The 27,778-nt window shown below is 44.3% G+C and overlaps 1 protein-coding gene across 2 annotated transcripts in view; it reads left to right on the top strand.

Annotated features, from left to right (window-relative positions):
• OCA2 (OCA2 melanosomal transmembrane protein) overlaps nucleotides 1–27,778 on the top strand; it is a 299,659-nt gene that overhangs the window by 52,160 nt on the left and 219,721 nt on the right. The window contains exons 3-10 of one of the 2 annotated variants that reach the window (XM_082395481.1): nucleotides 2,808–2,894; nucleotides 10,032–10,130; nucleotides 13,235–13,423; nucleotides 17,013–17,070; nucleotides 19,142–19,214; nucleotides 21,699–21,859; nucleotides 23,622–23,704; nucleotides 24,924–25,077. In XM_082395481.1, coding sequence (XP_082251607.1) covers nucleotides 2,808–2,894; nucleotides 10,032–10,130; nucleotides 13,235–13,423; nucleotides 17,013–17,070; nucleotides 19,142–19,214; nucleotides 21,699–21,859; nucleotides 23,622–23,704; nucleotides 24,924–25,077 — 904 coding nt within the window. The remainder of the gene's footprint in view (nucleotides 1–2,807; nucleotides 2,895–10,031; nucleotides 10,131–13,234; nucleotides 13,424–17,012; nucleotides 17,071–19,141; nucleotides 19,215–21,698; nucleotides 21,860–23,621; nucleotides 23,705–24,923; nucleotides 25,078–27,778) is intronic. The other variant, XM_082395480.1, reaches the window with a different exon arrangement.

Here is a 27,778-nt window from a genome sequence, read left to right as displayed (position 1 = left end):
TTTTGTTTCAGAAGACGTATTTCTCTTTTCTGTTTCTTTTTTAAAGAAATGTAAAAACTAAACTTATTAGTCATATTGTTGTTTTTATGTATTATTAGTCTCCCATTGATTTTATTTTATTTTTTTATTATTTTTTTTAACATCTTTATTGGAGTATAATTGCTTTACAATGGTGTGTTAGTTTCTGCTTTATAACAAAGTGAATCAGTTATACATATACATATGTTCCCATATCTCTTCCCTCTTCCCTCCCTCCCACCCTCCCTATCCCACCCCTCTAGGTGGTCACAAAGCACCGAGCTGATCTCCCTGTGCTATGCGACTGCTTCCCACTAGCTATCTATTTTACATTTAGTAGTGTATATATGTCCATGCCACTCTTTCACCCTGTCACATCTTACCCTTCCCCCTCCCCATATCCCCAAGTCCATTCTCTAGTAGGTCTGTGTCTTTATTCCCGTCTTGCCATTATTTTTATGGGAGGTTATTTTTAAATCAGTCTGACAAAAATAACTATCAGATATTCTGGGTTTATATTTATTCTTCCAACTATGATTAGCTCTTGCTTTTAAAACTCCCCATTTATTTACCAAATATTTCTTAAGTGACTATTTATTGGGCTCTGTGTTAGATATGGGAGTTTTCCCCAAGTTCCTCCTTGATTTAAAATGTCTGAATGTACATTTGGGAGTAATTGACTTAACAGATGATTAGCAGAAACTGCAGTTTAATAAGCTCCATTGAGGTCATTTTACTTAGAGCATGTCAGTAAGACAACAAGCAGGTAAAGCCCTTACCTTCATTCCCAAGCCAGAGCCTAAGGGGCAGAGAGTATAGAGGTAATTCCCAGTGGGGTTTCCTTTTCTCTTGGCTCAAGCCAGATTGAGGAAGTTGGCAGTGCCAGTAAGAAAGGGGCACTTTTTAATGGTGCCAGGAGCTAGCCACAGTTGACTGTAAGCAAGGGGAAAATGCTGGGACAACTGCCTTATATTGGGTTGACCAAGTTAGTGTGAATGAAGTTTTGGAGGACTTGGATACAATTTCATTTAAAACCTCAGGGTGAATTTTTTAATGCTGTGTATAATGTTAAGGAGACTAGTAGCTTCTTACTACATCACATGCTGGGACCTATAGGTTGAGGACCTCTTTATTTCCTATTCTCTACATTTCTTACATGCACTGAGGCAAAAAGAGCAACTAGAAGAAAACTTTGTTACACATACCTACCTATCTGAATCTGAGCATACAAGCTGTTTTTTTCTCCTCCAACTAAGGATGAACTTTCCATGCCCCTAGCAAATGTAGTAAGTTTTTTTTAAAAAACAACTTTATTGAGATATAGTTTACATACCATACAATTTTCTCATTTAAAGTGCACAATTCTCAACATCAAAAGAAACCCCAAACCAAAATAACCTGATTAAAAAATGGGCAGAGTACCTGAACAGACATTTTTCCAAAGGCATACAGATGGCCAACAGACACATGAAAAAATGCTCAACATCAGTAATCATCAGGGAAATGCAAATCAAAACTACAATGAGATATCACTTCACACCAATCAGAATGGCTATTATCAAAGAGATAATATATTTTGTACCTTTTGTGTCTTATATAATTTTTTTGTCCCTTATTTCCTCCATTACTGCTTCTTCTCTTTATTTTTTGTAGTGACATATTTTGATTCCCTTCTCATTTCCATTTTAATATATTTTATAGATATTTTCTTTGTGGTTACTATCAAGAGTCCATCTAACATCCTGAAGTTACAGCAATCTAATTTGAAATGATATCAACTGTGCTGTTTTTACTCATAACACTTCTGACACCAAATGAGAGGTTTATTTCCCTCCAAAGATTGATACCAGTCAATTCTCTGATTCTCTGCAAACATCAACTGGATGTTTAACAATTCAATTAAATTCCATTCTGACACTATCTACCTGGAGTTAGAGTCAGATCCCACTAGTTAAGGGCTGAGTCCCACAAAACTCTTACCGCTTCAGATGCCAGTCACAATTCCTGGGCCTCCTGTACTTCTATCTAACTGGCTATAAATTTGGGGTTCCCATGACCCCCTCCTCAGGTTTGATAATTTGCTAGAATAGCTCACAGAACTCCGGAACAATCTTTACTTATGTTTACTAATTTGTTACAAAGGATACAACACAGCAAGAGCCAAATGGAAAGGATGCATAGGGTGGGGGAAGCACAGAGCTCCCATGCCTTCTTCAGGTGTACCACCCTCCCAGAACTTTGGTGCATTCACCCACCTGTAAGCTCTCCCAACCTGTCTTATAGGATTTTTTTTTTAATGGAGATTTCATTATGTAGGCATGATTGATTAAATCACTGGCCATTGGTGACTGAATTCAATCTTCATTCCCTCTTTCCTTCCTTCACCACTTAGCTAGATTTCCTCTGAATTAGGGATCAGCTTGAGGTGAAATTTTAAGTTCTTCTCAGGAATTTCCTGAGCTTATGTGTGTGGCTTTCTAAATTCCTTTGTATACATGCCTAGTTTTGAACATCCTAATTTCCCAGACTCTCATGCCAATCTCTTTTCTGGTCTTAGATGTTCTATTGTGTATCTCCACCCATAATCTCTTGCCTTAGGTGCTTGTGGGTTTGTTGTCCCCTTGTAGCTTTTATGAGCACTGCTTGCTGATTTTCCCATCTGCATTCGGAGGTATATGAAATAGAGATGAGTACCTTTCATCACGCATTAATCCTTCAAGTATCCCCAAGACAACTTAGAATAGACATACACAACAATTTTCAAATAAGGTCATTTCTGCTCCCTCTAGTTTGAAGGATTGGGGGGAACTGGGAACCAGACTGCCACCTGCTCAAGACCAAGACCACCCCCACACCAGGGATGGAGTGGGGCAAAGGCAAATAAAATGCCCCCAAACTTTCCTATCATTTTGAAGATGGTCTTTTCTCTCTTGATTGCTGTAAACCTTTGTTTTCCAGAGCTCCTACAAAGTTGGTTCAAACAGCTTCTGGTTTATGTGAGGTTTCTATGGACGAATGAGAGCTTGGAGTTTCCTAGTTTGCCATTTTGCTCTCTCCTTCTTTTGGAGTATTGTTTTGCTGTCTGTAGAATTCTTGGTTGACAGATGTTCTTTCTGCACATGCTGTTGAGCTGCTCTAGTGAAATTTTCATTTCATTTATTGTACTTTACAATTATAGCATTTCTGTTTGTTCTTTCTTTATACTTTTTCTTTGTCAATATTCTTTACTTTGTGAGACATCATCCCTATACTTTCATATAGTTCTTTAGATATGGTTTCCTTTGGTTCTTTGCACATATTTGTTTTTTAATTTAGAAAAAAATTTTCCTTAATGATATTTATTTTTTATTGAAGTATAGTTGATTTAAAATGTGTTAGTTTCGGGTGTACAACAAAGTGATTCAGTTATATATATATATATATATACATATATATCTATTCTTTCTCAGATTCTTTTCCATTTTAGGTTATTATATTAAAAAAAATTAATTAATTTTTGGCTGCGTTGGGTCTTCGTTGCTGCATGCGGGCTTTCTCTAGTTGCGGCGAGTGAGGGCTACTACTCTTCATTGCAGTGTGCGGGCTTTTACTGTGGTGGCTTCTCTTGTTGTGGAGCACGGCCTCTAGGTATATGGGCTTCAGTAGTTGTGGCACATGGGCTCAGTAGTTGTGGCTCACGGGCTTGGTTGCTCCATGGCACGTGGGATCTTCCCAGACCAGGGATTGAACCTGTGTCCCCTGAATTGGCAGGCGAACTCTTAACCACTGTGCCACCAGGGAAGTCCCTATTACAACATTTTGAATATAGCTCCCTGTGCTATAGAGTAGGTCCTTTTTGTTTATCTATTATATATATATATTGATAGTTTTTTTTGTTAATCCCAAACTCCTAATTTATCCCTCCCACTCCCTTTATCCCTTTGGTAATCATAAGTTTGTTTTCTATGTCTGTGAGTCTATTTCTGTTTTGTAAATAAGTTTATTTATATCATTTTTTAAAAAGATTCCACATATAAGTGATATCATATGATATTTGTCTTTCTCTGTCTGACTTACTTCACTTAGTATGGCAATCTCTAGGTCCATCCATCTTGCTGCTAATGGCATTATTTCATTCTTTTTATGGCTGAGTAATATTCCACTGTGGTATATGTATATACCACATCTTCTTTATCCATTCATCTGTTGTTGGACATTTAGGTTGCCTCCATGACTTGGCTATTGTAAATAGTGTTGCTATGAACATTGGGGTGCATGTATCTTTTTTGAATTAGAGTTTTCTCTAAACATATTTAAAATAGCTGATTTAAAGTCTAGGAAGTCCAATGTCTGGCTTTCTTAAGGGAGTGTTCCTATTAACCATTTTTCCCTCCCAGTATATGGGCCATACATACATTTGCATGTCTCATAAGTTTCTGTTGAGATTGGACATTTCAAATAATGTGGACTGGGACAAAGTGAGAGAGTAGCATGGACTTATATATACTACCAAATGTAAAATAGATAGCTAGTGGGAAGCAGCCGCATAGCACAGGGAGATCAGCTTGGTGCTTTGTGACCACCTAGAGGGTAGGAGGGAGATGCAAGAGGGAGGAGATATGGGGATATATGTACATGTGTAGCTGATTCACTTTGTTATAAAGCAGAAACTAACACACCATTGTCAAGCAATTATACTCCAATAAAGATGTTGAAAAAATAAAATAAAATAATGTGGAAACTCTGGAAATCAAATTCTTTCACCTTCCTAGGGTTTATGGTTGTTGCTGTTCTTTAGTGACTTTCCTGAACTAATTTTGTTAAGTCTGTATTCTCTATTGTATGTGGCCATGGATTTCTCTATTCAGTTAGCTTAGTGGCTGGGCAGAAATATTCTTAAATGGCTGGAACATGTACATCTCCCTGCTTTTGCCAAGGGGCTGTGTGTGCATACTGGGATAAGCCTTCAACATTCAGCCAGGCACTCTGCCTTATTCTTCATTTCTTGCTTGTGCAGAACCTCAAGGTCAGCCAGAGATGAAAGCTTAGTGCCTTCTCAGGTCTTTCCTCTGCATAGCCCTGGAAATGCACACAGCCTTGTACATGTATGTGGGTTCTAGATTCCCAGTAATGTGTTGGAGCTTTCCAAAAGCCCCAACCAACACCTCATTCCCCAGCTTTTCCTTTTAAGTGTTTTGGTCAGCTTCTTGTTAGCCCCAACTATATTGCTGCCTCAGGTAGCTGTGATGTTAGTTGCTGCTGACTGTGACAAATGCCCCTGAGGTAAAGGCTGTCCACTATGGGAATGCTGAATTAGGTCAAATACAGACAATACCTGTTGAGTGGGGGTTTCAGGATACTGCCAGACATCTCAGTGACAGTTCTCTGGTAATGGAAATTTAGAGGTGCTCCAACCCTAATCCTTCTTCCTCAAGGGGCTACCAAGCTGCTGGTTTTCACTGTCATTGCAGGGCTGTTGGTTTTCAAGTTTACCATGGAATGGGATAAGGGATGTGGGAATAGGGCAAGTTAAAATGCCACTGTTCTTGTCAGTATTCAGCCATTATTCTTGAATAAATGCTCCTTGGATTGTTGCAGAGTTTGGTTTATTTCCAAAGTTCTGATAATATTGTCTTGACAGTTTTTGTCAGTGTCTGTTCCTTTTATGGAGAGAATTTTCTCAAGTCCTTACTCTGCCATTCCTGCTGTTACTTCCTGCTGCTTTCATGTGAAAGAATGTCTCATCACATAATGATAATAGTTTTGAGATACTAAGTGGACGTACTTTTCTATCCCTACAAAGGTACAGGAAGTTTGGATTTGGCTTAGAACAAACAAGTTGTTGCTCAGTTTTGTATATCAAACTAGGAATAAAAAAATAAAAATGCATAGCATCAGGATGATAGCTTTGTAAGGCTAGCAGGGAAGTGCTGGCCTGGCTGGGCACATCACTACTTGCTGTGGTCCACCTAGAGGGTATGTTAGCATTGCCAGAGAAGTATCGGTGTGGGTGGTCTGAGACAGATCCTTGGTCTACAATCCTGAGCAGGTTTGCTGGGGACCTATACCTCCCATCTGCCAGCATACTTGAGGAGCCTGACAGGGATCAGAAAGGTAAAATGTGAAGACTTTGCAGCAGACATAACAGAGAATGCTGGAAGCTTGCACATTGTCCCCAGGGCTTGGTGGAAGCAGCACTGTTGTGATGAGGGGCATATGGTTCCTACAATCTTCCACCGATGGGGTGCAATTGTGTGCATGTGGCATTCCTTGGAAAGGGAGCAACTGTCCTGATCAAGAATTTGAACCTTGAATGGAATGAATGCATACATAAAAAGAGACTTTTAAATAGTAGACTGACCAACTACTAAGTGACATCCTATTCTCCAGTTCATCAAGGTGACTGGGACCCATTTATAGAAACTAGAGTTAATTACTTACACATGAAAGTGATACAGTGGGTGTTCCAACTCTGTTCAAATGGTCTTCCTTGCAAGATGGTTTTTGCCCATCCCTTCCCTGAGTCAACATGGTGGAAAATTTGGAAAAGACTTTATTACTGAGAAGGAAAAGACATTGGGAAGTCTTTAAAAATTAGTCTCCTTTTTACATAGTTTTTATGTAGAATATTATTTAATCTCATGAGTTATTTAGATTAATCAGTAGTTTTAACTTATTCTTTTGCTAATTTTAGGCTTACTTCTGGACTTTTACAAATTATTATTTTATCTTCAAATAATTTTAATCTTAGAGACAAATTACAGAATAATATGAAAAACTTTCATAAACTGTTCATCCAGAAACTCCAGTCAAGTTTTGCCAACTCTCCCAATAATGCCCTTCCTTTATAGCAAAGGACCCAATTTAGAAGCACATATTGCATTGTGTTGTGATGTTACTTCAGTCTCCTTTAGCCTAGGATTTTTCAATCTTTTCTTAATTTCATGATGCTGAACCTTTCGAAGATTAGGGTCCTGTTATTTTATAGAAGATTCCCTCACTTTTGTTTGCCTGATGCGTCCTTCTGACTGGATTCAGGTTATACATTTTTGGCAGCAACAGCAGAGAAGTGAGGCTGTGCACGTCTCATTCCATCATATTAGGTGGTGCTTGCTTTCACTTAGACCCATTGCAGACGATGTGCACTTTGATCACTTGATTAAGGTGATGTCCACCAGGCTTTTCCATTGTGAAGTTGCTCTTTTCCCTTCTGTAATTAATGCTTTGTGCAAATGTCAGTATCTCATTCCTCATCTGACTTTTTTACCCATTAGCTTTAGCATCTGTTGATGTTTCTTGTCAGAATTAATTTTTACTATGGTGGTACTAGATTATCCAAGGGCTCATTAGCACCCTCTTTTGTGCTGGCATACTGGTGTTCTGGGGACTCTCTGCAACGCTGTCGGGATTTTGACACTCGAGTCTTTGTTCTCCTTTTTCCTTCAGTCACGGTCATTCTCATGAGTCATTCTCTCATGAGCTCCACCCCAAACTCTCAGCTCCAAAGCGCCCCCTACCTCCTTGCCTCTAACGGCTCTTCTCCATGTGCAGTGTCCACGCTCACACCTATGACTGTCTTTGCCTATGTCTGCCCCAGAGCTCTTTGGCCTGGGAAAGCTTCAGGTCCTCCACTTCTGGCCTTCCTATCCTCTTATGCCCAGCACTTCCTTGAGCTCGTCAAGCTTCTCAGCCTCCTCCCATGCACCCGCCTCTTCCTGCTGGTGCTGTGGAGAGCTTCCCTCCTCTTCCATCCTGTGCCCAGGACTGCGTCCCTTTGCCTCTCTCCCACCCTATGTTCACTGCTCCTCCAGCACCACCGCAGCACTGGCTCTCCCACTCCGACCCTCATGGGGCAGATGCCCTGGCAGAGACCCTCGCAAACTTCCAACCCCAAGGTTCCCAGCAGCAGTCCTTTCAGGAGTTGATTCTCTCCCCTCTCAATTTTATGATCCCGGGCAGCTATCCCAAACTTTTCCCACTCTCCTCGGTGTTCCTCTCCTCCAGCACACAGCCAGACTCCTACTTCAGAGGGAGAATTTGGGTCACCAATCTTGAACAGCCTCGAGTCTGTGTCTTAGTTAGTGTGCAAAACTGACCAATGATGCCAGGTGAAGCTGGTGGGTCTCCTCATCCCTCTGTCTTCCGTGAGGGGTTGGACTCTGAAGAGTTCAGGTTCTGCCTCTAACTCTGAGCTTATCACCCATGGCACCCACACTCCGCTCTGTGGCGGGGCTGTCCACATTCCCTCTTTCCTGCACTTTCCATTCCACATGCCAGGGGCATAGTGAAAATTGCACAGGGACATCTGTGGTGGCAACAAGCACAAAAGGCTGCCGCTCCCTGGCTGTGGTGGCTGAGTCTCTGGGCACCAACCTGAGGTGGTGCCCAGAGGACACTCGCTGGCTCCAGACAGACTCCTTTCCTGACTTCAGGGTGACATGATGGGTGCTGTTAGATACAGGTCAGGGGTTCTCTAATCCGTAAGACCAGTCTTATTGTCTGTGTCACAGGTGCATGCTTGAATGAGAAAGAGAGAGTGGATGGAAATATTTTTCTTTGCTTTGCTCTGCATTTGTAATCTGAAGTGCTGTTATTTTGCCAGATGAGTGTATCACAGCATCCACAGAGGTTCCACATGGCCTGGACCATGGAAGGGCAAGGTACAAAATGACGTATTCCCAACAATTAGGAATGAACATGATTTCCACAGCTTTTCATGAAAAGCTGGCTGCTTTTTAACATCGTATGTCTTTTGATGAGGTGACCATGTATGCGGGGTGGGGGACTCTGTTGTGCCTATGCCTTTATTTCCCTCTCACAAAGCTGCTGACTTGGATACGTTTATGGACGGGCCAAATCACAGCAGAAGGGGGTCTTGTGCAGTGTGAACCTTTGCTTTGCTTCAGTTGTGGCTTCTGTTCCCCTGTGAGCCCCCTCCCTGCTATCTTGGTTATCATTTCATTATGACTCCATCAGCCTGACTTCTGCTGCTTAATCTCTCAAGGGAAGCTATTAGAATATTTTAAATGTGTGATATTTAAATATTGTGGTTTTAGGAAACAGAATTTTCTGAATATAAACAGGCCCATCAGATTCTGAATGGTTTTCTTGAGGAAAAACTCTGCATGGAATGGCAAAGATGGCTGGAACATATTTTAATGCTAAAGTGAGCCTAAAAGTATTGATCCCACAGCATCTAGTCTATGTGAGTTTCTGCTTTGCACTTCCAATCTGGTTTAGGCTGGGGAGGAGAGTTGTTTCTAATTTTCTTTCCTAAAACTCCAGCTTTTTACAATTCAGATATAACACGTGAAATTTACCACTGACTCTTCTTTTTTTCTTTTTCTTTTTTTTTTTAACATCTTTATTGGAGTATATGGCTTTACAATGGTGTGTTAGTTTCTGCTTTATAACAAAGTGAATCAGTTATACATATACACACGTCCCCATATCTCTTCCCTCTTGCATCTCTCTCCCTCCCACCCTCCCTATCCCACCTCTCTAGGTGGTCACAAACCACTGAGCTGATCTCCCTGTGCTATGCGGCTGCTTCCCACTAGCTATTTTACATTTGGTAGTGTATATAAGTCCATGCCACTCTCTCACTTTGTCCCAGCTTACCCTTCCCCCTCCCCGTATCCTCAAGTCCATTCTCTAGTAGGTCTGTGTCTTTATTCCCACCTTGCCCCTAGGTTCTTCTGACCATTTCTTTTTCTTTTTTCTTTTTTTTAGATTCCATATATATGTGTTAGCATACAGTATTTGTTTTTCTCTTTCTGACTTACTTCACTCTGTATGACAGTCTCTAGGTCCATCCACCTCACTACAAATAACTCAGTTTCATTCCTTTTTATGGCTGAGTAATATTCCATTGTATATATGTGCCACATCACCTAAGTGTCCATCAACAGATGAATGGATAAAGAAGATGTACCACTGACTCTTGGGGCACGTTCTTGAATCTAGCCACAACCACCAGTGAGCACAGCCATCATTTTGCGTTGGTGATCCCTTTCCTTCACTTTGTTTTTCAGGTCTCACCCTCCTTTCCCCCAGTTCTTCAGCTCCAGTTCTAAAGACCCCTGCTTTACAGAAAACACACCTTTGCTGAGGAATTTCTCACAAGAGAAAGGGTGAGGTGTTTTTTTCTTTCTTTCCTATAAAATTAAGAAATCTCTGAGCATTATCCTTTGCACTTATGCTGGAGAGTTTCTTCCTGAGATATGAATTTTTACCTGACATGTATGGTCTCTGCTAGATCCTTGTCAATTCAATGTGTGTTCATGATTCTAGTGGTTGTATTCTGTGCCTTATGAATTGCCAAGTAACCTTGAGCATAACCCTGCAATGATTGAATAGCACATGTACACACTCATGCATGCACACAGCTGGGAAAGGCCATCTTGCCAGGCCAGGGCTTCTCAACCAGGGTTGAGGTTGGCACTGTCAGGGGACAATTTTTGTTGTCACAAATGGGGGAGGGGTACTACTGGCATTTGGGGTAGAGGGCAGGGATGCTGCTAAACATCCTGCATTGCACAGGACACGTCCCCACAACAAGGAGTTATCTGGCTCAAATGTCAGTAGTTACGAAGCTGAAAAATGTATGATTTAAAAGAAAACTCTACTTCCTGTAAATCTGAAGTTCCTTTTGAGGATAAACGTGGGTGGTTCTGGAACCGATGAGCAGAGTTGATCTGTAGGATGAGTTACAGACTCTCTCCCTCAGGGTGAAGGGCCCTGGCTCAGGCCTCCATCCTCTGTTCTGAAGACAAACTTCCAGAAGCTTGAGCCATATGTTTGGTGTCCCCCGACTGCCCACACATTCCAAACGTGGTGACATTGTCATGGGCCTTCCTTTCCTGCCAACTGACCCTTGCACTCGGCCTCTCTCCCACAGCCTCTGAGGAACTACCCACCCTCTCTCCAGCCCTGTCTGTAAATGTTTGGGGGGGGAATCGTCCCACTTTAGGGTGCATCAGAATTTTGGGGTGCTCATATGCCATGTGGGTTCCTGGTCTCACCGTCCTAAGACTCAAGTTCACAGGATTTGGACAGGGTGTAGGAGTCTTGATTTGTCACTTCCCAATGCAGAGCCAGTGTGGCTTCCTCCAGGAGACCCCTGATGACAAGTTGTGTTTCCCTGAAAAAGTTCCCACTTAGCCCATTTTACTAAAGGGACCTCCTCTCCTCTCTGGCTCTCCAGGTCAGTCCTACTCAAGTGTAAGGGGGCTCAAATGTCACCTCCTTCGTGAAACCTTGGTTCCTCCACAACTCCTTCAAGAGTCAATGCTTCTTCTCCTTTGCTCTTAAACACCAAATTCATGTCCTGACTTTGGAACTTGCTCTTGTGTCATCCGTGGTTATGCCTGCCAGCCCAGTGCCCAGCAAGGCCTCTACCACCGGGGGACAGCAACTCTCTTCCATCTCTTCTAATCAGTAACTTTGAAAACCAACACTTTACAATCTATTCCTTTTAATGTTTTCCTTTGAGTTCCTTGGTAAACTGTTAAGGCCTGAGATATTTTACAACTCATGCTTCTCTGGAAAACCAATAATGTGAAAGCATTTATCCTGGGCTTGTGGAACACAGAGACTGGCCCTGGAATGCTGAACTGTGCCTCATATCACAAAAATCACTTCAGAGGAGTAGAACATGAGTCAGGTTTACTTACAAAATGTTTTCCTTTTTTTGTTCTGCATGAGGCTTACTGAGGTATTGGTGGTGGCAAGGTCTTTTTGATGCTTTAGTTTTTGCCAGCATTATTTTGTTGCAGTTTTAATTGGATCAAATGGCTTATTAGGATAACATCCATTAATTTACATATTTTCAGAAGAGAATGTGTCCTTTTCAAGATGTTGAGGGCAGGAGTGTGCAGCTAAGAGTCAAAGCATGCCCCACACCTATAACTGACCAGCATGGTAGCCACATATCACACATGGTTATTCAAAGTCAAATTAGTTAAAATTCAATAAAATTAAAAATTCAGTTCTCCAGTTACACATTTCAAGTGGCCAATGAGCACTTGTAGCTACCATACTGGACATGCAGAGAACATTTCCACCACCATGGAAAGTTCTATTGCAACGCACTACTCCAGAAACAGTGACATAAGCTTTCCTCTTTCTACTTAAAAACAGTTTCCTTGGTTCCAATTTTAGTCACAGTTGTGTTTGTTCATCAGTTGAGAGGGTTTGTGATATTATTCCTCACACATCTGTGACATTTCCCAGTCACAAAATTCTTGGACAAGATTACTGATTATTTTCAAAGTTTTCACACTGTCAACATCATCTGTTATCTTGTTACATATTGGTTTCACACAGCCTAATTTGCATCTTTGAACTTCTCCTTATGAATAAGACTATTTTTCTTGTGAACCAGTCCTAAAGCAGTGATAAGAGTTCAGGAGGATCACAATGCCCTGTTGAGCTGACTGGGTTCGAAAGGCATAGCTTGAGAGGCATAACATAATAGATTGTGGCTCTTGTGTCAATATTGCCACCCCACAAGTATTCCATGTATTTCCACAGGAAAATTCTGGGCTTGGTGCAGCCTTACTAGAGTCAAGTGCTGACTGAGAATCTGTACTGAATGAGTTGTTCAGTTGTTCAGGGATTCAACCAAAATTAAATGGATATATCCACATGTAATTTTGATAAAAGTTTATGATACCCCTTGATTCATCCTTCTAGATATAGTTCCCATTCTTGTGCCCATCTGGTCCAGTACTGATGTTCCCCACTCCTGCTCGTGCTCATGTAGATGTTGGGTGGGAAAGCTAGGTAGACCATCTCCCCTACAGCTCCATAACAGATGGATACCTACAAAGAGGAGAAGAGGCTTATGCCACTCACTGTGCTTCAGGATGAGTATAACAGGACCAGGTATTGAGAACTCCAGCACAATCAAAGAGAAAGCAAAAACCGAAATGAGCTGGAGCTGGTCTGAGCCAGAAAAAGCTTTACTGGAAAGTTCCAAACTCAGAACAAGCTGATGTTTCTTGAAGGTCCACAATTTATTTTGAAGACTGTGTGACCCCAGATGATTTCCCTCCAGTCCAGGGTGTGTGATGTCAAGAAAGACCCATTCCCACCAGTCTGATAGTACTACTATATCGATGGTCCTTTTAAAAACAAGTATTGATTGTACATTTCATGCTCACCCCTGAGATGAAGTGTTGCTTTGGAGATGCTACTATTTCCGTGAAAATAACCACACAACCTTGATTTCCAGGTCACGGTGCGTGCCCGTTTACCACCCAGAGTTCATCACTGCTGAAGAATCTTGGGAGAACAGCTCTGCTGAGTGGGAGGGCGGATCCCTGCTGAGCAGAGAGCTGGTAGGTTCCTCTGGATCCGCCTCCTCAGAGAAGGGGGAGCTTCTGGACAGCGCTCACATCAGGTTCCGTCTTTCCAAGTTGAGGTAGGAAGACTTGGAGTGCCAGCACTGGCACAGGGTGTTGGTCGCACAGCGCACGCCGCCCACCTGGGACTGGGCTGGGGAGTGGGGCGCGGTGCGGGTATTGCCCTCACCACATCCTTCCCGAGGACAAGGTGGAGGTGAGGAAGAAGGCTAGGCGGCACCTTCCTGGAAGGTAATCTTCCTTTCCTCCAGGCCCTGGAAGACAGATAAAGCGGCGTTCAAACCAGCATGGAACCTTTAAGGCTACAAGAAAACCCAATTACAGACCTAAATGACTAGCACCCTACACACCTGTCCTTTCTGTTGTGTGGCTGGGGTCTTCACGCCCATGAGGCTTTGTGGATGAAGTAGTCCCCGTGGTGTTTTAGAAGCTGACATTATCATTTGTTGTCAGTGATGAAGCACGTTATTAGAAGGGTTCTGCACAGGAAGGAGAAAGAGGGTTTTTAGGGCTGATGCAGCTGCAAGTGGGGCCGAGAGAGGCCGAGTGCTCCGCGCATGCATAGGAGGGCAGAGGGCGCACGTGCGCTGGGGATCGGAGGGAATTTTGCAGCACCCCCCGCGCGGGTCGGAGCAGGAGTGATCTCTCCCTTGTTTGTCTGTTGAGGCTTCTGCGTGAGCATTTACTTGAAGGAGGGGTTCTGTTGAGTGCCATACATTTGAAAGTGGCATTTCCAGGGACAGAATCCCAGGACCACCAAGGTCCCCATTATGTATCTGCTCCGAGGTAGCTGAGCAACCAGCAGGGCCGGGCATGTCCGTGCAACTGTCTCCTTGTCGCCTGGCATTCCCCTCACTCCACAGCCTTCCGTGGGCTTCCACTAAAATGGTCTATGGGAAAATCCATGGATAAGTGAGAAGACACCATGAAGCTATCAAATATTCGTGTTATTATTTCTCTACATTAGTGGGCCCAGCTTTTCTGAAGCTGTTTGAAGCGCTGATTAGAAGCGTACCTACCCGCATCCCAAAGTGTATCCGTCTTTACCTAGAGAGGCCCACTCTCAGTTGTCCTCCTGATCTTTCAGGCAATCCTGAGAGGTAGGTGAAGGATGTACTTCAGAGGGTAAGGATTTTGCCTGAGGTCATGCAGGTTGTGAGAGGAGCAAAGGGGTGGGGGGAGGAATGTGACCCCAGGTTAGGGTTAGGGTTAGTGCTTGTTCATGGAGATGTCTTTTCCCACCATGCCTCCCAGCCAAGTGTAGTTTCTTCACCTTGACTGGTCTTAGCTCTTCTCATAGGTGTGACAAGTATTGGCTGATTAATGTGCTATAAAATTATTTGAATCATGTGAAAGTGTGTGAACAGGGACCTGGCCCCATAGGTCACCATGATGGTAAGCGCTGACGCTGTTAACACCCTTCCCCAGCTGGCTGCCTCACAACTCCAGAGGGTGCGAGCTTCCTCAAATGTCCCATACCATGGAAAATAGAATCACATACATTTAAGCCTTTACATTCAGTGGTTGTTTTATCTTCGACGATTCGTAGAATAGTTGCCTCAAACTTGCCACTTAACTGAAAGACTTAGTGCCATTCTTTTTTTTTTTTTTGTCATGTTACTTAACTTTTATTTATTATTATTTTTTAACGTCTTTATTGGAGTATAATTGCTTTACAATGGTGTGTCAGTTTCTGCTTTATAACAAAGTGAATCAGTTATACATATACAAATGTTCCCATATCTCTTCCCTCTTGCAACTCCCTCCCTCCCACCCTCCCTATCCCACCCTTCTAGGTGGTCACAAAGCACTGAGCTGATCTCCCTGTGCTATGCGGCTGCTTCCCACTTGCTATCTATTTTACATTTGGTAGTGTATATATGTCCATGCACTGTCTCACTTTGTCACAGCCTACCCTTCCCCCTCCCCATATCCTCAAGTCCATTCTCTAGTAGGTCTGTGTCTTTATTCCTGTCTTACCACTAGGTTCTTCATGACCTTTTTTTTTTTTTCCCTTAGATTCCATATATATATGTTAGCATACTGTATTTGTTTTTCTCTTTCTGACTTACTTCACTCTGTATGACAGACTCTAACTCCATCCACCTCACAACAAATAACTCAATTTCGTTTCTTTCTATGGCTGAGTAATAGTCCATTGTAACATGTCTAGAAAGTACTACACATGATTGTTGAAGAAACTCGTAAAAATTATTTTGGATGGTCAGCTCTGCTGTATATGTCAGTTATGTAGAAAGAAATTAGTATTTAAAACAGTTCAACTGGGACAAGACAGGAATAAAGATGCAGACCTACTAGAGAATGGACTTGAGGATACAGGGAGGGGGAAGAGTAAGCTGGGACAAAGTGAGAGAGTGGCATGGACATATATACACTACCAAACATAAAATAGATAGCTAGTGGGAAGCAGCCACATAGCACAGGGAGATCAGCTCGGTGCTTTGTGACCAGCTAGAGGGGTGGGATAGGGAGGGTGGGAGGGAGGGAGATGCAGGAGGGAGGAGATGTGGGGACATGTGTATAGGTATGGCTGATTCACTTTGTTATAAAGCAGAAACTGACACACCATTGTAAAGCAATTATACTCTAATAAAGATGTTTAAAAAAAATGTATATAAAAAATAGTTCAATTAATGCTTCATGCTTTAAAAGGAAATGTTTTTTGATTCCCATTTGAATAAGAGCTATTGATCATAATTTGGAAGGGTGAAATATTATTCATCAAATTCATTAAATCTGAGAGAATGCAAAACAAGGTTTTACCATTTTGAAAGGATCAGAAAGGTTTTGAAAAAGATATCCCTATATAGACTTTATTCCTTCGTTCTACAAACATGTGTCAAGCACAGGCTGTGTACCAGCACCCTTCCTTTTGCAGGGGCAGAGCACAAATACCCAAGGGCTTGCTCTCGAGGAGTGGCCAGGGGAGAGCACCCCCCAGCACTAGGCAGTGATTGTGTCTTTAGGAGGTAGGATCTGGTGGGCCCTGGGGAGGTGACAGGAGCAGAGATAAGCCTGAAGTGGCTGCCAGGCCCACATTCACCAAGGACCTGAGGGCCACAGTTAAGAAGTGTGTAATGATGACTGGGCCAGGGTGCCATCAGCAGTCCTCAGAGGGCCTGATTGTCTATTGAATTATCTCCTAAGGAATTCTTAAAGGACTCTGCTGGTACAACTGGTTATAGCACTGCAATTTCTTTCTTGAATTGTTTGGTTATGTCTCAGTCGATGTTTATTTGATGATCAAATCCATATTCCTACCTTCCAGAAAACTTAGGGGAAAATAATTGATAAATATGAATCTGAGAGCCGAGATAAAGCTTGTTTCCAGGAAACTAGAGCCTTTAAAAGGCTAGTGAAGAGGCTCAAATCTTGAACTTCAGCATCTCTGGTAAGAAGCGGTGTTCAGACACTCAGGGTTAAGTTTGTTCCCCTCTATAACCTCCACCAATCTGCTTTTGTCCTCAGCAGTATCCTCCTTCATACCATGTTATGGAAAGAATTTCACACGTGCTTTGAGATAGACATTACCCAAGGCTTCAGCAGACATCTGAGGTTTGACAGTTCAGGGCACGTGTAAGCAAGACTGCTGTCAGTGTGACCTGGGGCCTGTCTTTTCTCTTGCAGGTGCTGTGTGCGGTGGCTGAAAGTCACAGGCTTATTTGTCTTTGTGGTGCTGTGCTCTGTGAGTACCATGGCACCCTGAGCTCTGCTGTCTGCTCAGCAGAGCCCCCGGGGGGAATGGTGCTGGGTAGCAGGGCACCTGAGGTGTGGGGCTCACACATTTCTTTGTAGGAGTTACTGAGGGTGTGTGGGATGGCAGCCTGGGGGTGGCTAGGGAGGCCTGCCCTTAGCAACGCTCCTCTGTTGTTGTCTCCAGTCATACAATGGAAGCCCTGAGGACCTGGCTTTGCTCTGTGGAAGGCAGTTAGCTTGCCTCCAGGTCTCAATTCCCACCTTAAGCGGCTTGCCAAATTCTCTTTTCAACCACATGCAGTAAACACTCTTTAGTTGTGTTGGGACATATCCAGCAATCATGGGTGCCCTCAGGAATGTCTCAGTGCCCCTTTGGGATGGCTCCCAGCTGAACCACCCTGTTTGGGAGAGAGTGAAGTTCTATGTTTGCCCCTTCCCTGGAGGCTGCTCTGATTTTAATTGCCCATACATCCCCAGGGAGGGCTGCAGAGCCAGGGCCCTGGAGGTGACCTAAGTGTTCCCTCTGACTTGAGGGGTCATGAGTTTCACTGCCAGCATTTGTGTGGTGTGTGCCCTGATGTGGCCCTAGCCGAGATCACGTTGTAGGCACTCAAAATATGTTTGCTGAATGAGTGAGTGTGAGGCCCCCCATTTGTGTGTGTGCATGTGGGTGTGAGGCCCCCATGTCTGCCTGTGTGTCTGTGTGTGTGCACATGGGTGTGAGGTACCGAGTTCCTGGCTGTGTGTTTGTGTGTGTGCATGCCTCCTTGGGACGTGTGGGTCTTTTGCGGTCTGTGAGCATTTTGAGGTTGTGTGTGTGCCTAGGGAGTTATTGCTAGAGTTAATAGTTACCTATTTTTAGCATTGGCATAGGATAGTTTGCGTGGGCCATTTTTGGGAGACACCAGTAGGTGGTTGGTATGTGCCGCTGTGACAGGGTATGAGATTGTGAGCAAGGAAGGGGTGGGTGAGTGGTGTTTCCATACCTGTGCCCTGTGGACTCCAGGACTGGTGTGGCTGTGGCTTTTCTCTGTAGGCAGACTGTGGTGACAGCCATGCTGGGTGCCCTTTGTGACTGGAAGCTGTGTATGTGACCACGTGTAGCTGTGAATACATGGTCTTCATTACCTGTGTGTGTGGGCATGAGGGTTGGGGCTCTATGTGTGTGCAGGATTGTACATGACAAGAGTCTCCTCTTCTCAGTGTGACATATAGGGAACAATGTTGCATTTCAGACAGCAAGGGTGCATGAAGTCAATACTGGCTGAATTGAAATGAGTACAGGCATTCTTTAATAATCCACATGGGAGGAGAGCAGTGGCACAGAGAAAGGAAATCTAAGCACAGAACAAAAAAACAATTGCATTGAACTCTGAAAACTTCATGAGTTTACTTTTTTGGCTACCAGTTTGCCTTTCTACTTCCTATTCACACAGTTGTGTGGTTCTGAAACCCTAGCTGCTTAGCATAGCCTGGTGGGTGGGTGTACTGGGGTATCCAAGGAGGAAGTATGGGTGGCCCAAGTCTCCCCTGACCCCTGAGAGCTGACCTGAGCTCTGTGTCTAGTCTTCATCCTTCTTCTGGTAATTGAAATTTTGGTGATTTGTGGACACAATCCAAAACAGAATTTGAGGAATTTGTTTTGAACTTCTGTAATCTGTTATCTCATCATCACTTTAATTTACTTTCTGATGAAGTATAAGATACTCTGAAAATTCCACAAGCATGTGCTCCCACCATCATATGGGTTGTATTTCCTACTCTCCAATATGGGAAGACCATGTTTACCCTCCCCTGATGATTTAATTTTATGGCTGGGTATTTAATCCTTAAAATTGGCAAATATCAATAATCAAGGCCCGTTGTAGCAGAAAATAGTATAATGGATCAGAGTTTTATCTTTTAATATCTCAGAAAAGCTATTTAGAGTAAGCTGGTGAATTTTGGATACATCAAGCAGCACCATTATCATACCCGTATTTTCAGCTCTTATCAAATTTACTTAAATCCTATTGTTCTCACACCACAAATCTATCATTAAATGTTTCTGATTGTTACAGATTTTATTTAGCCTGTATCCAGATCAAGGAAAGTTCTGGCAGTTGCTGGCTGTGTCACCGCTGGAAAGCTACTGTATCCAAACCTGTACTGAGATGGACTGTCGTCCATGGTTGAGTCACAAAGTGAAGAGACCCGAAAACTATCATGACTGTTGCCCAAGGTCACAGCCTAAGCAATTACCGTTCCTCCCTGTGTGTGTTTTGTTCCTCCAGGACGTTTGGTGAAAGATGAGGCTTCAGAACAGAAGGGGAGGGGCACTAGTGAGACTGCGATGGGTGGGTGGTGGTGACGTTCCCCATGGAAGGGTGACAGCAGCCAAACAGTGCATTTTAGTAAAGGCCCAGCTTCCTGTGGCTCTTGGATACTCTGTTCTGTTCCCTGCCCCCACCCTCTTGTGTTTTGGCTTGGGTGGTTCCTCGACCTATCTTTAAGTTCATTGGTTCTTCCCTTGGCTGTGTCATCTGAGTTTGATGATTGCTTGGTTTCTTATACTCTGGGCTCTCTTGCCTTTTTGTAGGCCTCAGCTGCCATAACAGAATACCACAGCCTGGGTGGCTTAAACACCAGACATTTATTTCTCACAGTTCTGGAGGCTGGACATCCAAGGTCAGGGTGGGCTGATTTGATTTCAGTGAGGACTCTCTTTCTGGCTTGCAGATGGTCACCTTCCTGCTATGTCCTCACAGGGCCTTTCCTTTCCTGTGTGTGTGTGTGTTTGTGTGTGTTTATGAGTGTGTGTGTAGAGAGAGTGAGAGCTCTCTGGTATCTCTTCTTACAAGGACACTAATCCTATCAGATCAGGGCCTCACCCTATGACCTCATTTAACCTCAGTTACTTCCTTAGAGGCCCCATCTCCAAGTATAGCCACACAGGTGCTCAGGGCTTCAACATATGAATATAGGGGACATGGACATTCAGTCCATAGCACGAGGTAAAGTTTTAAGCTTGGAGATGACCACACCTTAACTTCTAAGGGCCTTAGTTTTGGGGTGGGGGGAGTTGTGTAAATCTAGTTAGAGGTTGGTTGTGTTGTAGTTTGTAGTTGCCATGGTACCCTTCAGTGCCCCAGACACTTGGAATTTCTTGGCCTCTTTCCATCTGTCTGCCAAGCTCGGCCCTGTTCCTACCCCTCCCTCAGGGGTAGAGCTGCTCTCCTCTCTTACCTGTCCCCAGCTGCTGTGGTTCCACCACATCCTCAGGCTACCAGATTTGATGTACTTCCCCAGCAAATTAAGGCTTTCTCAAGGTTCTCCCCATTCTACCCATCTTCCCTGTGAGCACCTGCTGGGGTTCATGGAGGAAGAGCCTATAAGACGTTAACACCCCTATTCTGTGGCTCACCAGGCCAAGGTCAAGGCCTAGTTGAGAAGAGGGCTCAGAGGAGCCTGACTCAAGTTTGGTCAAGGAGGAGGTCCTGGCCAGTGCACCTTAGCCCAGCGTTCGATAAGGTCTAAAGCAAACTGAAGGGTAAGCCTGAGGGGACTCTACAGTTTAGGTGGATCTCACAGCCTTGTTCCATATACCACAGCAGTACATTGCCTGCTGTTCAGAAGTGCTTTGCTCGTGTGTCTTTCTCCCCACCATGAAAGGGCCTCCAGGACATGGGCCTTTGTGCTGGGATAACCAGAGTAGAGTAGATGATCATGCTTATTAGAAGAACAGCATGGAGACTGTGAGCCAGGAGAGAGCCACTCTCCGAGGAGTGTGGCCCTGGGGCTCACAGCGGGGACGGGTCAAGTCAGGCCTGAAAGACGTAGATCCTCCTGATCTATGGAGGATGCAGGAAGGAGTGAGGATCCACTCAAGCTGTGGATGACAAGGAAGGATTTAAGGAGAGGAGAGCTTGAGCAGGATCTCAAAAGATAGTGTGGTTCTCCAGATTTGGGGGAGGCATCTGAAGCAAAGGCAGGGGACTGCCCTTGTGTTAGCAGCACAGCAGACTGTTCAGCATGGCTGAAGGCAAGGATCAAAGCTGTCTGCAGGGGTGGGCTCGACCACAGGCTCCAGTTTGCTGGGATCCACAAGTCACTGCTGACACCACAACATCGCAGTGGACTTCGCAATGGATTTCGCTCCTCTCACTGCAGTGGACTTCACTGATTTAGCCGATTTCAGATTCCTTGCTCAGTTCTCCTTGTGATTTCTCACCAGGCACCTTAGGATTTGGGCATGGCTGTGGATTAGTTCATCTGTTCATTCATGCAGCCATTTTGTCTACTGCTCATCATGAATCCAGGAACTGGGGCAGGCGTTTTATGCTGACTGCAAAGAGTGGAAGCAGAGATGATAGTAGGATGGGAGACACCACCTAAATGTTAAACCAGAGGATTCAAAACACAACTAAACAAAGCAAAACCAATTGCGCGTGTCAGGGGTGAGGGGCTGAAGAGGTAGGAGCAGTCAGGGCAGCGGCACAGGTGGAAGGGACGGCCTGGACATACATTTCCTTGTGCACTTTCCAAGAGGGGTGTTCCCTGGGAACGTGGGAAAGGTGTTGGGGGGGACCCTCCAGGCCTCTCCTCCTTGCTTTGTACTTCACCTTGACGCTCCCCCAGCTGTGAACCTCAGCAGCCATGCAGACTCCATGCTGCTCCAAGTGGACCTGGCAGGGGCCCTGGTGGCCAGTGGCCCAAGTCATCTCGGGAGAGAAGAGCACGTGGTGGTGGAGGTGACCCAGGCTAATGCTCCAGGCTCCAGGAGGTGGTGGCCACAGCAGGTTACACTTATAAGTTATTTGAAAGGAATTGTAAAAACTCATTTCACTCCTTTATAAATTGAGTTTCCTCTCTAATTGATTTGATGGGAGCCATAAGGCAATGACACCGTTATTAGGCAAGCCCTTATCTTTTGCTTTGTCTTTGAAATTCTCTTTTCTCTAAGACAGTTATAAAACTCTCACCATTTCAGTAAAGTCAGGCTTTTGAGGTTTTTTTTTTTTTTAATTTAGAGTGATTTTACTGGGCAATTCAGGGAAACATTATATATTTGAAAGTGCAGTTAAACCTAAGCCTTACCTCATGGTACAGAAGGTACTCCAATACCATGGTTCCCTTGAGTTTGTGGACACTTGGCTAAGACTGTGTCTGGTTTCCCGGAGCTTCTGCTTCTATAGCAATAGGACCTTGTGCTCAGCATCTAAGCCAAAGCCTTCAGTTCACATCCTGTGAAGGCTAGGATAGCCAGCAGTGATGTTGTCACCATGTCCCAGAGCCCAGACAAGGCCTGGCCCCTCTCTGTGCATCCTGACTTGTGCCCCAAGTCCTGGCCTCAGTGACTCCCCTGGATTATCATGGTGACTTCTATTTGAAGTTGTATCCCTAGTTCATGGGTTTTCCCTATTATAACTAATAGAAGGAAACCCTGCTGGTACACAAGACTGTGTCATCCAAAATGGAGTGTCACTGGAGTAATGGTGGGTTACTGCACCCATCACATTTTTCTGCCATGCAGAATAGTGTCCCCAGAGCCAATGTCTCATTATGAAGAAGGCTGCGGTTTCATGGGCAATGGCTGATGTTGCACTGATGTTCTAAACCGGTGGCTCTGGCTGTGGTCTTAGGACATAAACTTGGCTTCCCTGTTTGCAGCGCACAGCTCACTGGCCCCTCGGTAAAGACGAGGTAGGCACATTTCATCTGCTGTTGGCTCCTTTTGTGACCTTGTGTGGAGGAGGGCATGACCTTTTGCAGCCTGCTGACATAGTTGCCTGCTCCAGAAACACAACACAGGAGATCTTTACCGAAGGATTTTTTTCTGATACACTCTTTGCAAACACGGAAGTGTTTAAGAGAACTTTTGATCTCTCATTCATGCTGTGACTGATTTCTGAGTTCCTATTTTCAATTTTCTTTATGATTTGTGGGCAGCAAGACTCCTGTCCTCCCACTGAAAGTTCCCTGGCAACCTCAGTCAGGCTGCCTGCCTCTGCCCGGGCACACCTCCATCTCTGCACGCATCTGGCCCCTCTCAGCTGGCTTCTCCACTCCTCTGCTCCTGACAAGAACATTCAGGCACTTTGGCCCCCAGCAAAGGCAGCTCATCCTCGGGCCCTCCCTCCCACAGGCTCCTGTGACCGGGGTGTGGAGAGTTTCCTGCCTTCAGTTTGCAAACAGGAAGCAGTTCTAAGCAAGCCTTTCTCGTCAGTTGCCTCAGCGGGTTCAGAAGACTCCAAGTCTCCAGTAATGTGCAGTGATTTCCTTTTCTCTTAATAAATCGTATTTACTTCTATATCTTTGTGTCTTTGCACATGAATTCTGTATTTGTACTTCTGTATTTTTCTTAAACACAGCCCTCCAGTTGTGGACATTTCCAGCTGCACGCCACCTGGCCATCTCTAGCGTCTCCGTGCGAAAAAGCTTCGTGCGCCTCTCTTTCTCCTTTTCTTATTCTAAACAAGGACCTACATTGAACAGCGCGGGACCTCAGGTGACGGCCCAGGTTCAAAGCCTTACCAGGATTTCATGCTTTGACTTTTACAGGTCACTCATAACTGGACAGTGTTTTTAAATCCAAGCAGAAGTGAGCGCACGGTGCTGAGCAGGACCTTTGAGGTTCTGAGCAGGTAGGTCTTGGGGTAGCTCCTCTGGGACATGCCCACCTAGAGAAGTGTGACTCTTGGGACTCCAGTTATGAATAGCCAGGACAGTTACGGGCTCGGACGAGATGCTTCTCTTGTGTAGACAGTGAACATAAGGCTGTGGCCGGGCGTCAAAACCACACGTGTCAGGAAGTAAGAGGATTGATTACAGGGCCCATTTTGAAGCAAATGGTATTTTATAGCTGATGCTTTAAATTCATTAATATCATGAAGCTATGCAATGGGGAATTCTAGAAAACTTTAGGATTCTTTTTTTCTTTAATACCACTCCATATTAAGTCTGTACTCTTGGTTACTGTATGAGTTTGCTAGGCCTGCTATAACAAATATCACAGACGGGTGGCTTAAACAGTAGAAATTTATTTCCTCAAGTTGTCAGCAGGGTGTGTCTCTCCTGAGGCCCCTCTCCTTGGTGTGTAGACACCATCTTCCCCCTGTGTTCTCACGTGCTTGTCCCTCTGTGCGTGTCTGTGCCCCAAACTCCTTTTCTTATAAGGACACCAGTCATATTGGTATCACTATTTTTGACTTAATCACCTTTGTGAAGACCTTATCTCCAAATACAGTCACATTCTGAAGTGGGGTTAGGAAGTCCACATATTGAAGGGACACAATTCAGCTCAGAACAGTTACTGAAATTTTAGAAAGTGTTTTATTTTCACCATGCCACATGCTGTTGCTGACTTACATGCTTCTTGTTCCTGGTGCTTTCACACTGTTGGTGACAACCTGTCTACCTGTTCTCAGGTTGCACATCCTTTTCCAAATCTCTCACATGTGAGAATAGTCGGCTATGCTATTTGTTAGCAGGTAAAGCAGTCAGGTATGTGGTGAGGAGGAAGAGGGAAAATTAAATGGCTAGAACCACTGTGAACTTCCCTGCTCCCTGTTCATTGTTGGAGTGGCAGCGGAAGCAAAGAAGGCGCTACCTGATGGGGGCTGAGTAGCTATGTCAGAGGGCCCTGGCCATGGGGAGGCTGCGCATGCATCTCACACAGCTTGCCTGTGCTCAGGGCTCCCCATCTGCCGGGTCAGGCATTGTGTGAGTCACTCTGAGATCAGTTCAGGGTCTGGTTATGGCCATGGATGACGTGTTGGGAAAGACACCGAGGGAGCAAGCACTAATGGTTGATGGCTGGGCTGTTTCCCTTATCAGTGGTAAGATCTTTGCTTCATTCTGCAGAGAGCCTGTTTCCATCAGCGTTCGAGCCTCCCTCCAGCAGACCCAGGTTGTTCCTCTTTTGATGGCTCATCAATACCTCCGCACAAGCATTGAAGCACAAGTGACCATTGCTGCGGTCATTCTTGCTGGGGTCTACGTGTTGATTATATTTGAGGTAACTTGCATGCCTGCTCTCCTGGGTTTATCTGTGCACCCACAAGTGTATTTTAACACTTACTTGTTGGGTGCTAGAGATGGGCTCAGTCTTGCATCTTAATCAAATTGAAATAGTGTCTTTCCTAAAAAGTAACATTTCCCTCATTCTAGGTAGAAAATTGCTCTGTACTGGAATATCTGCTGAATCTTGGCAATTGACATATGCAAGATAAGTTTTGCCAGGCACTAGCAAAATTTATTGAGAAAACTGAATATGCATGTGATTTTCTCACCCTCACTTTGCTGCTCACACAAAGTGTGATCCTGAGGGGACAAATGTTGAACCTCTCTGAGACTCAGGGTCTTCTTCTGTAAGATGGGCATGTTAAAACGCCCCCTAGCTGCTTCATAGGATTGTGTGCATGATGGGGACCTGGGAGACCTTGGGCTACATGTGGGGAAGGATTATTATCTTTTATGCTTATCAACTCAGCTAATGAGCCTTTTCACAAATGATCTCATGTCCCATAAATTCAATTTTTCTGGGAAACTTTAAGTGTGGCTATACCTTCAATAGCATGGAACAAAGTACAGACACTGTCTGGGCTGGGCAGGTCCATTGTTGGTTTGATTGTGAAACCAGATTTACAACAACGTGTTGATGGGAATGTTGGCTCCAATGGACTGAGCCTGGAGGGTCAGGAGAGGATGTGACTGTGAAGAGGTGTTTCTTCCCGAGGTATGAGAAGTGCCGTGGACCTTCGAGGAGGTGAGCTGAGGGAGGAGTCACCAGGATAGCTCCTGAAGTCCCCTGCGGCTGTCTGGTCTGCCTGGCTCCAGCAAGTTGAGCCCCTAGTTGTCCAGCAAGGTCCACTCACTGGTTTAGTTGCTCTTTCTCTTCATGTCTCTTTTATTCTGGGGCAGCTCTATTCTCTCCATTCTTTCTCTGTTTTCTTTTCAATCAATATTACCATTGTTTCAGAGTGCCTATGGCCACGCACACACTCTGTGATCCGGCAGAGTCCAGAGGGGTCCAGGAGCAGGTTGCTGAGCAGTTTTCTCCCCGAGAGGCCACAGAGAACACACTCCGCCCCCCGTGGCAGTGTTTCTGCCAAGGGCAGGATGCTTGAGACTCAGAGCCCAAGGCTGCTGTCGGGGGCTTGTCACATAGGCACCCTCAGCCCACCAAAGTCCCAGGCTCCCAGACGTAAGGCAGATGTTCACAATAAGGCACATTTTTATACCAACAGTTTAGGCTTACTGGTACAGCAGAATGCAGAACTCCAGGCCCACAGAGCAACCTTCTCACTTGGTAACACAGGGGACATTTCAAAAGCCAAGTACTCAGATGTCAGCCAAGGCCAACCCTGGAGCAGGCTCTTCTAAAGGCCCTTCTAATGACGGCTGCCTCAGGCTTGCCAGGTCTTTACTGCACCACCATCTGGTTGAAAAATCCTGTTCTGTTTTTCTGTAGAATATCCCGCACCCTGGATTGTTACTCTAGTCCCTCTCTCTCCGACGGACTACAGTTTAGATCTGAAGCCTTCAGGTTAAATTTTGGGGCTCATATGCTTCACAGGTGTGCTGGGAGTTTGAGTTGTATCGAGGAGAAGGAATCGGTGTCCTCCTTTCGGGGACGCTGAGATTGCCCAGTGAGTTTAGGTGGTAGCAGCCCAGCCTGTTTGCTGTCACGCTCCCTGCCGCTACCTTTGCTCTTAATGGCTTTAATACCCACCAGGGACCATTGCCTGACTCAGTGGTTTCATTAGCATTTACAGTAAAATTTCTGTCCTTCCATCTGCATTTATAAATGATTCATTCTGTATTGAAGAACTTTCTCCCGCCCAATCTCCTTATTGTGAAACACACTTCATGCCAGAGACACAAGATGAATTTTCTTTAATTAATGATTTTCATAGTAGTGAATTGCTGCCTTAGCAACTTACAGTGGTATCCACTGAGTTATTTTGTGTCTCTTAGATTTTTTTGAATATCATTTTGAACGTATGGATACAATAGATTCAATGTGCTTTAATCAGTCACAGTCACTAGTAATTAAAAAAGTACAGTCCAATGCCAATTTATTTATTTATTTATTTTTGAATTTTACTTTATTGTATTTTTTAATACAGCAGGTTCTTATTTGTCATCCGTTTTATACACATCAGTGTATACATGTCAATCCCAATCTCCCAAATCATCACACCACCACCCACACCCCCACCACTTTCCCCCCTTGGTGTCCATACATTTCTTCTCTACCTCTGTGTCTCGATTTCTGTCCTGCAAACAGGTTCATCTGTACCATTTTTCTAGGTTCCACATGTATATGTTAATATACGATATTTGCTTTTCTCTTTCTGACTTCACTCTGTATGATAGTCTCTAGATCCATCCACGTCTCAACAAATGACTCAATTTCGTTCCATTTTATGGCTGGGTAATATTCCATTGTATATATGTACCACAACTTCTTTATCCATAAGTCTGTCGATGAGCATTTAGGTTGCTTCCATGACCTGGCTATTGTAAATAGTGCTGCAATGAACATTGGAGAGCATGTGTCTTTTTGAATTATAGTTTTCTCTGGGTATATGCCCAGTAGTGGGATTGTGGGTCATATGGTAATTCCATTTTCAGTTTTTTAAGGAACCTCCATACTGTTCTCCATAGTGGCTGTATCAATTTACATTCCCACCAATAGTGCTGGAGGGTTCCCT

Source organism: Balaenoptera borealis, assembly GCF_965194805.1.
Source record: "Balaenoptera borealis genome assembly, chromosome: 6".
NCBI lineage: Eukaryota > Metazoa > Chordata > Mammalia > Artiodactyla > Balaenopteridae > Balaenoptera > Balaenoptera borealis.
The sequence above is the reverse complement of the archived record's forward strand: the minus strand, read 5'-3'. Positions and strand labels throughout refer to the sequence as shown.